The 9,514-nt window shown below is 36.3% G+C and overlaps 1 protein-coding gene across 1 annotated transcript in view; it reads right to left on the bottom strand.

Annotated features, from left to right (window-relative positions):
- The window catches only part of PRKDC (protein kinase, DNA-activated, catalytic subunit), a 191,052-nt gene that overhangs the window by 102,514 nt on the left and 79,024 nt on the right, over window positions 1-9,514 (bottom strand). The window contains exons 37-40 of the mRNA XM_039223651.1: window positions 7,304-7,489; window positions 6,841-6,939; window positions 5,351-5,518; window positions 3,600-3,727 (exon numbers count right to left, since the gene is read on the bottom strand). Coding sequence (XP_039079582.1) covers window positions 3,600-3,727; window positions 5,351-5,518; window positions 6,841-6,939; window positions 7,304-7,489 — 581 coding nt within the window. The remainder of the gene's footprint in view (window positions 1-3,599; window positions 3,728-5,350; window positions 5,519-6,840; window positions 6,940-7,303; window positions 7,490-9,514) is intronic.

The raw sequence follows: 9,514 nt of genomic DNA, 5'->3' as shown, positions 1-9,514 counted from the left end.
AGCATCCCTCCTCATCAGGGAAATACAAATCAAAACCACACTGAGATACCACCTCAGGCCAGTCAGAGTAGCTAAAATGAGCAAATCAGAGGACTCTAGATGCTGGCGAGGATGTGGAGAAAAGGGCACCCTCCTACACTGTTTGTGGGAATGTAAACTTGTGTAGCCCCTCTGGAAAACAGTGTGGAGGTTCCTCAAAAAATTAACAATAGAACTCCCCTATGACCCAGCAATAGCACTGCTAGGAATTTACCCAAGGGATAGAGGGGTGCTGATGCACAGGAGTACATGTACCCCAATGTTCATAGCAGCACTCTCCACAGTAGCCAGAACATGGAAAGAGCCTAAGTGTCCATCAACGGACGAATGGATCAAGAAGATGTGGTTTATCTCTACCATGGAATACTACATGGCAATGAGAAAGAATGAAATCTGGCCACGTGTAGCAACAAGGATGGACCTTGAGGGTGTTATGCTGAGCGAAATAAGTCAGGCAGAGAAGGACAAATACCATATGTTTGCATGTATACAAGGATTACGGGGAACTTAACGGAGGACCGCGGGGGAGAAGGGGGGAAATAGCGGTGGAGAGAGGCAAACCATGAGAGACTCTTGAATGCTGAGAACAAACTGAGGACTGATGGGTGTGGTGGGGGGGAGGGGGGAGATGGGCATGGAGGAGGGCACTTGTGGTGATGAGCATTGGGTGTTATATGGAAACCAACTTGACATAAACTATTTGAAAACAAAAACAAAAACAAAAACCTGTAAAAAAATTTTTTGGGTCTATATTCATTAAGGATATTGGTCAATCAGTTTCTTGCAATGTTTCTGTCTGGCTTTGTTATCTGTGTTATACTAGCCTCATAGGGTAAGTTGAAAATGATTCCATTCTCCTCCATATTCTGAAGCGTTTATTAAGTGTTGATATTATTTTTTCTTCAAACATTTGATGAAAATTCACCAGTGAAGCTATCTGGGTCTGGGATTTCTTTTGTGAGATTTTATTCTCTTCTTTTTCTGAGAAGATTTGAAATGAATAAATATATTTATTTACTTATCAAAGGTTATACTCAGATTTTCTATTTCTCCTTGAGTCAGTTTTGGTAATTTGTGACTTCTTAGGAATTTTTCCATTTTAGTTAAGTTGCTTAAATTTGATGGCCTAAGTTGTTCATGATATTTCCCTATAATCTTTTTAACTTCTGAGAGGTCAGTGGTAATATTCCCTTTTTCTTTCCTAATTATCATCAACTGTACCTTCTTTTTTATTACTAGTTTGTCTACTAACAGTTGTCAATTTCATTTATCTTTCACAGAACCAATTTCAGTTTCACTGATTTTTCTCCACCTTTTTTCTAATTCTGATTTCATTAATTTTCACTCTAATCTTTATTATTCCTTCCTTCTGCTTCCCTTTGTTTTCTTTTTTTGATTTTAAGGTACAGGTTTATATTACTGATTAAGGACATTTCTTATTTTCTAATATAGATATTAAATGATACAAATTCCTCTCTAAGCACTGCTTTAGATCCTTCTCATACATTTGGATTTGCTTTATTCTTATTTCACTCAGATCAAAATGCTATCTGATTTTTCTTATAATTTCTCCTCTGACGCAAGGGCTACTTAGAAATGTATTAATTAGTTGAATATTTAGAAATGTTTTATTCCATTATTGATACCTAAAACACTTCATTATAGATGTAGAACCTACTTTGTAAGATTTTATTCCTTTTAAATTTATTACAACTTGTTTTATGGCTTCCATATGCTCAAAGAGAATGTGTACTCTCCTGATATGTTCTATTGTTGGTTAATTATGATTTTTTAAAATGTCAGTAAAAAGGAATGAATTATTGATTCATGCTACATTATAAATAAACCACAAAAACTTGCTGAAAAAAAAAAAAACCCAGACATAAGAGAGCATATATTCTATGACTCCATTTATATGAAATGTCCAGAAAAAGCAAATTTATGATGACTGAAAGTAGATTAGTGATTGCCTGGGGCTGTGAATGGGAATGGGAGTTAATACAGAATGCTATCAGGAGGATGAAATTATTCTATAGTGATGGCTGTACCATTCAGTAAAGTTAACTAAAAAATCATTGAATTCTATACTTAAAATAGGTGAATTTTATATGTAAAATATAACTCAGTAAGATAAAATAACATGGATGTTTACAAATCAATATAAATAATGCTGATTTTTTAAAAAAAAAAACGGGGCACCTGGGTGCTCCGTTGGTTAAGGGTCTGACTTTGGCTCAGGTCCTGATCTTCATGGTTTGTGAGTTTGAGCCCAGCCATCAGGCTCTGTGCTGACAGCTCAGAGCCTGGAGCCTGCTTGGGATGCTGTGTCTCCCTCTCTCTCTGCTCCTCCCCCGCTCACACTATCTCTGTCTCTCAAAAATGAATAAACGTTAAAAAAATTTTTTTTTTAAACTTAGTAGCCACAATTAGAAGTCGTCATGGCATTAGGCCCTTACTTTAAAAATTAATAATAAAAAATTAATAATCACATTTGTTCCATTTTGTCCACTATAATTTCTTACAGTACTAAAACTGTATTTAGGTAGCCAAACAGTCCTAGTAATAAAGGCAAGTTCATTAAAATATAATTCTAGCTCTTAAATTTGGAAGGAATAAAAGGATTTTTTAAGTGACCATTTGCAACTCCTGATAAAATAAATGATTTGGGGCAAGAATCATAAATGGATGCTAGGACATTAGGACGAGGCCAATACCAAACGTATGTGATTAATCTCAGCATTGTGAAAATCAAGACCATTAGACACTATGTGCCAAGTGCCATGAACATGAAATAGAGCACCTGCTATTAAGTAATCTTGCCAAAACCTGAACCTGAAGCTAACTAAGCTTTTAGGCCTAACTTTCTCCTTACCAGAAACCGAGGCTAGAGGAACGAGTTAAATGAAAAGAACAGAAAAAAAAATCAGGTAAACTGAGGATATAACAAACTGTGTAGGCCAAGTGTCCACGTTTCTTTAATGACAACAAAAAACAAGGAGGTAAGGGCTGTTCTAGATGAAGACAGACTTAGAGACAACAGTGAAATGCTAGGTGAGAACTTCCTCTGGATCAGAATTAAAATAACCCAACAGTCTAGAGCATCGAAAACTGCCTGGGAAATGTGAAAATGAAGGTACCGATAATTTTTCTCTGTTGACACTATATATCTATATATATATATTTTTTCTCTGTACTATAGCAACCCAAGAATAATAGTGTAATTTTAAATATACATACAGAAATTCTTAGAGGTGAAATGACATGGCATCAGGGATTTGCTTTACTACAATAACTACAGCATGAGGGAAAAGAGGCTAAAATAGGGGCGATGAGGCCGGAAAATGCTGAGTATGCTCCATCTGGATGCTTGCTCTTTAGCTTGGTGTGTTTAAAATTTTCACAATAAGTTCTTTTTTCCTCCAAGAAAAACAAAATAAAACTTATCTTCAAGAGCTGACTGCAATTGCCGCTCAACGTTTTTTAGAACAGAGAATATAATTTCCCAGGGAAATATAATGTATATGGTTCCTGGAGTCCCAGACTAGAACTGAATGACTTACTTTCTGGCAATCTTTTTGAAAGTAGATTGAAATAATTCTTCCATAACATGTTGCTGTTCCCGACAAAGAATTTCTGTCATCAACTGTAGCAATACAGGACTTTGAGATAATTCCAAGGCATCTAGGAACTAGGAAAAAAACAATAATAATTTCATTGGGTTTTTATTTTTGTTTTGTTTTTAACAGTTCTAACAAAACAGAAAATTAAACAGGCTTTCATAGAAAATAAATGCTACTACTTTCACCATTTCTGCAGCTATCATGAATGCCTGGCATATAATAATGTTTGCTAACTATTTTAGTATTGATTCTTTTAAGGTTTTGCAGATATTTTTCCCTCTGATAATGGTCAGGATCTTCTAAAGATCTGATTGCCAGATTCTGAAATTCCACCATGACGTGCCTTCACTAAGGACTTTGTCTTCACCATTCCAGGTCCTCTGGGGCTTTTTTATTTTGGAGACCTGTGTCTTTTCCACACCAACTTCATCACACAGCAACTGTTCCAGCTACTCACCTAATGTCCTCATCTCTACTCTCCCATTCACCATCTCGACATCTGTTTGTTCTACTTTCTAGGAAATATCCTCAATTTTATCTTCTGTTTTGTGAAGTTTTGTTTTTTGCTTTAATTTTGCTTTTATATATTTAATTTCCAAGGGTACTTATTTGTTCTAGTTCATGGACACAATACACAATACCTTCTCTCCTCTCTGAAGTTACTCGTATAGTTTCTTTTATATATTCTCATCTCCATCTCCTTTTGTTGACTCAGTTCCCTCTGAGTTCCTTCTCCCTGATGGTTCACATCTTTTTAGACTGAAATTCTCTTCAAATGTTCAGTGACTGCACTTATATTTAGAGAAAGTAATGTGGATGTAATAATTATTAGGTAACAGACTGCTTGGGAACAGGATACTTAGATGGTACAAACATGATGGTATCACTACATCAATGATCTGCTAATTGCAGAAATCCACCATTCAAGAGAAATAAGGCAGTCACCACATTAACCAGGCATCCAGACTTGAAGTCACTACCAATGCGACAATGATACTATTTGCCTCATGATATGCTGTTGTCAAAATGATTAGCCTGAATCTCATGACCACACATTAAGCCTAACTTCTAGTTTAGAGGAAACACAAAGGACGGTAGACAAGTTAAAGAACACCTCATGGAAACAAGAGTCAAGCAGAAGACAATATCCAAGAGAAGTATTCAAGAGGAAATTTGGAAGTTTCCTCCAAAAACACAAATGTCATGGAAAAATAAAAGGGAAAGGGGTGAACCAGTTCTAGATTAAAAGATACTAGAAACGTGACAATATGATGCAATCATTAATTAGATACTGGTTTGAAAAACCAGCTAAACATGGGGACATTTAGAGAAATGTGAATACGGACTACATAACACAGTCTGAGAAGGACTAATTTTCTTAGGTATAAAAACAGTATTGTGCCTTATTCTTAGAACATGTATATTGAGGTATTTAGGGGTGAAGTACCGTGATGCCTGAAACTAACCTGCAAATGTTTCAGCCAAAACAAACACACCGCATGCATTCATATACAGATAAAGCAAGTACGACAAAATGATAAAAGATGGTTAATACAGACGCTTGTTTGACTATTTCAATTTTTCTGTATGTTAGGCATTTCTCTGACTGAATATTTCAGTTACTTCTTTTCATCAAGAAATGTAACAGAAAAACATTGTTTTAATTTTACTTAGTACTACTAAAAACTAACCTTTTTCATGCAATCTACATAATTATTGTACCGCAGAGTTCCTGGGGGAAATTCTTCAGACTTCATGGGGAAATTAGAAACAATAAGCTTTTCAAGAACATGCTTAAGGTCCTCAAGACTGCCTTCAGTAAGACTGGTAAAGAATGGAAGAAGAATTATAGCTTGACCCTGTGGGAACAATACAAACATATGAAACTGTACCAGTTGGGGCTTACAAATCCTACAGAATAAATAAAATTACTGCTTTTTAAAGGCTTTGCAAATAAAGCACTGTGTGGATTCAATGAATGACTTCAAAATACCTTCTAGGGGTGCTGGGTGGCTCAGTCGGTTAAGCGTCTGACTTCGGCTCAGGTCATGATCTCATGGTTCATGGGTTCGAGCCCCGTGTCGGGCTCTGTGCTGACTGCCAGCTCAGAGCCTGAAGCCTGTTTCGGATTCTGTGTCTCCCTCTCTCTCTGACCCTCCCCTGCTCATGCTGTCTCTCTCTCAGAAATAAATAAAACATTTTAAAAAAATTAAAAAAAAAAAAAAAGAACACCTTCTAGGTTACACTGAAGACCAACCTGAAGATGATGCTGTACCTCAGTTTCTACTCCTGAGGCCAGTGGGCCAACTCAGGGCCAACGTTAACGTAATTAACGTGTAATTAAACAGGATACTGTATATGATTCTGTGTGTGATTTCTTCTTCTACAAATACAGACTCTAGTAGAGATAACCTGGAAAAGTCTGGTGTGGAAAGTGCATCCTGCCCAACTTATGGGGTAATTTATAAGTATTCTTTCACAGGACTAATTCAGAACTTCTAAATGAGAGCAGAAGAAACTAGAAGAAAATAGATGCTACTTTCTATCTCCCTTGTGTGCCAAGTAAGTTCCCAGATTCTCATACTGAGGAATGAGAAACTTGATTAAATGTAAAACAGAAAATTTCAAGGAAATATCTTCATGACCTAGTAAAAAGATGGCTTTCATTAGGCCACATTTTATTAGAGCATAAAACCTAATTATTATAGGACTTTAAAACTAAAATATTAAGTTTTTGAGCCTAAAAATTACCAAGATATATTTATTAAAAGAAAAATAATGGAGAAATAGTTTAAATTCTGTCATTTGCTAATACAGCAATTCTCAAAAAAGCCAATTTGAAACATACATATGCAAAGGTAAATGTTAATTTTTCTAAGTATGATAAGCTCATTGTGATTATATTTATCTTTTAGAGACATACAAAAGTATGCACAGATCAGATAACATGATGCCAGGGTTTTCTTCAAGGGTGGGAGTGACTGCATAGTTGAAGAGAGATGGCCATAGACAGATGGCTATTGAGGCTTAATGACAGGTACATAGGGGTTACTCTCTGCTTTTGAATATGTTTGAAGTTTTCCACAATAAAAAATAGAAAACATCACAAATATGCAAAAATATAAAATGGGAAAATAATGGAGAATGTTATCTGAAAAAAAAAATCTTTTTCATCACTTACCTTTAAATGTAAACCCAACTTTGAATCATCAAGTAGACTAACATATGCTGTAAAAACTTCAGGGAATGCACTGTGGTTTGTATTAAAAGATGGATCAATCTAAAGGAGGGTAAATAAAAACATGATATATTTCAATATTATGCCTCTAATTTCCTTTAACACATTTGCCAAGTTTTTTAACTTTAGAAATAACGTATAAATTTGTTCTCAGACTTCAATAATATTTTAACAGTTCTTGTTCTGAGATATTTTGAATCCATCTGGTAAGACAATGCATGCAAAAACACTAAAAGGATTAAGTATAAGATAAAGTATAATAAAGGGAAAAAGTATAAAATGTAATCAGCAACTGTCCAATATAAATTCTTTTCATTTATCAAACCAATGAGCTCTTAAGAAACGTCCATCAAGATAAATTTTACAGATTCCAAAACAATTGCATTTTTAAGGTTTCTCAAGATACCTGCAAAATTTTTGCCAGTAAGGTAAGCACAGCTGTTTTACTTTCAGGAGCAGAATCTTTGGCCCACCATGAGTCCCACTTTCTCCAGTTATGCAGAATTGTATTTGCAAGTTTCAGTCCTTGGTGTTTCTGGCTGACTCGATCCCTGAAGCTCTGATCCAACATACTATTCAAAATGGCACTCACCTGAAATAAGCGGATGGTGCTTGAAGAAAAATCCTCAATATCAAGAATAACAGGCAGATAACAAAATTTACTTTCAGTTCAAAGCTATTCGTGGAAAATAAAGACGCTTTTTCTGTAACAGTTGTTTATTTCACAACTCCTCAAATTTGGGAAGAGCCACTTAACATGTAAATTTTCCCACAAAAGCATAACATGGTCTCCTTTATGAAATCATGTTCATCCCATTTATTGGTTTCTTAGCTGGGGGCATTCTCAATGAATGGAAGAATTAGCTCTCTTCTGTTACATACGCACAGAAACATATACACAGGCTTGCATGCACACATTTCCTGTCCCGCCACCTTTTCAATAGTGACATCCTAATCTGGGTTAGATTAATATTCAATATTCTTATCATTATGACAATGTAAACATTTTTGCACAACATTTTGATCTCCCTGAAGTTAATACTTGCCTGCTTTCTTTGCTGTTTTCAACATGCCTATCATTGTCATCAAATTCTCTCAAATTAATGAAGTCTCCTTAAGACATCTACATACATCAGGAAGTCTATCAGCTCCATCTCAGTGGCAACACAGCTCCCACTCTGGAATGTCTGTGATCACTGCTCTCTGGGTGTCACCTTGGCTCCCTCCAGGAGACTGGTCCCCTTCTCTGTTTCTGAGCCAACTTCTCATCTTCCGCTTTCTTAACTAACTGATGAAAGTGCAAGAGAGATTTGGCCTATCTGAAACATCTGCATTCAACTCTCACATATGACTGATGGTTTGGCCAGATTCAGAACTCCAGGTTGGAGTCTTCTTTGCTGAATTGTGAAAGAAATTGGCTTAGGCTTCTAGTGTCCTCTTTGCAGTGGGAAAGACAAATGGCATCTGATCTCTTGATCCCTTTAAATGTAATCAGTTTGTCTCCTCCAGAAACTTTTTAGAATCTTTTGTCGTGGTGAACCCCCTGGGTTCTGTATTTTCAAGAAATTTGCTCCATGTGGAGCTGTTTTCATACACTGTGCTGGATATTCAGTGGCCCTTTCTCATGTGGAAACTCAAGGCCTTCAATTTGGGCATACTCTCCTGAGCTGTTATGCATGAAGGCCTTTCCTTGGGTCTTCCCTTGGGCCTTTCCTTGGGTTTTTCCCTCTGGGTGGAGGTCCTGGTGCTAGACCTTATCAATGGATCCCAAGTTTCCTCATGTTTTCTCTACTATTTTATGTTTTGCCTTCTTACTTTATTCTGAGAGCTCCTAAATTTTATCTTCCAAACACATTTCATTTTTAATACACTGTCTTCTTTCATCTCTCTTAAGGTTCTTTTCTCTTTACATTTCTATCTCACTGAATAACAGTCTCTGTATCAAGTGGCTTTTTAGTTGCGTCTCCCTTTTAGAATCCATTTCCTCAAAGGCTGGTGCTCCTTGGCTATGGGCACATATTGAGGAACTGACCAGAGGTCAGCAATGGGCAGCAATGGTGCCAGCAATGGGCAGGGTTCACTGGCAGTAAAGATCTCTGTAGGCTGATCTGGCTGGGCAATGATGATACTTAATCTTTATTTTCTTAGTCTTGTCAAAATATTCTGATATCCTGCCTGAGGTTATATACCTAACTGACCATATTCTGGGAGCCAAGCTGGGGGAAAAGAGCTAAGAGCCTCAAAGTTCAGACTTCAGGGAGGTATTCACTTAACTTCTTTGTTTCAAGAAGGTATTCCTACACCAAAGATATACAAAGCATCATAAGAGACCCTATGAACAATTACTAAGATATTGAACAAGCTAAAAGAAATGGATACCCTAGAAACATACAACTTACCAAGACTGAATTATGGGAAGATAATTTAAACAAATCAATTAATAGAAAGGAGGCTGAATTAGTAATCAAAAACCTCCCAACAAACAAATGTCTAGGAGCTGAATGGCTTCACTGGTAAATTCTACCTAACATTTAAGGAAGAACTAACAGCAATCCTTCTCAAACTCTTCTAAAAAAGCTGGGTCATAAGGGAGTTCTATTGTTAGTTTCCTGAGGAA

This window comes from Hyaena hyaena, unplaced genomic scaffold (assembly GCF_003009895.1).
Source record: "Hyaena hyaena isolate Hyena2069 unplaced genomic scaffold, ASM300989v1 scaffold_1428, whole genome shotgun sequence".
Taxonomy (NCBI): Eukaryota; Metazoa; Chordata; class Mammalia; order Carnivora; family Hyaenidae; genus Hyaena; species Hyaena hyaena.
This window is presented reverse-complemented; position numbering and strand designations above follow the sequence as displayed.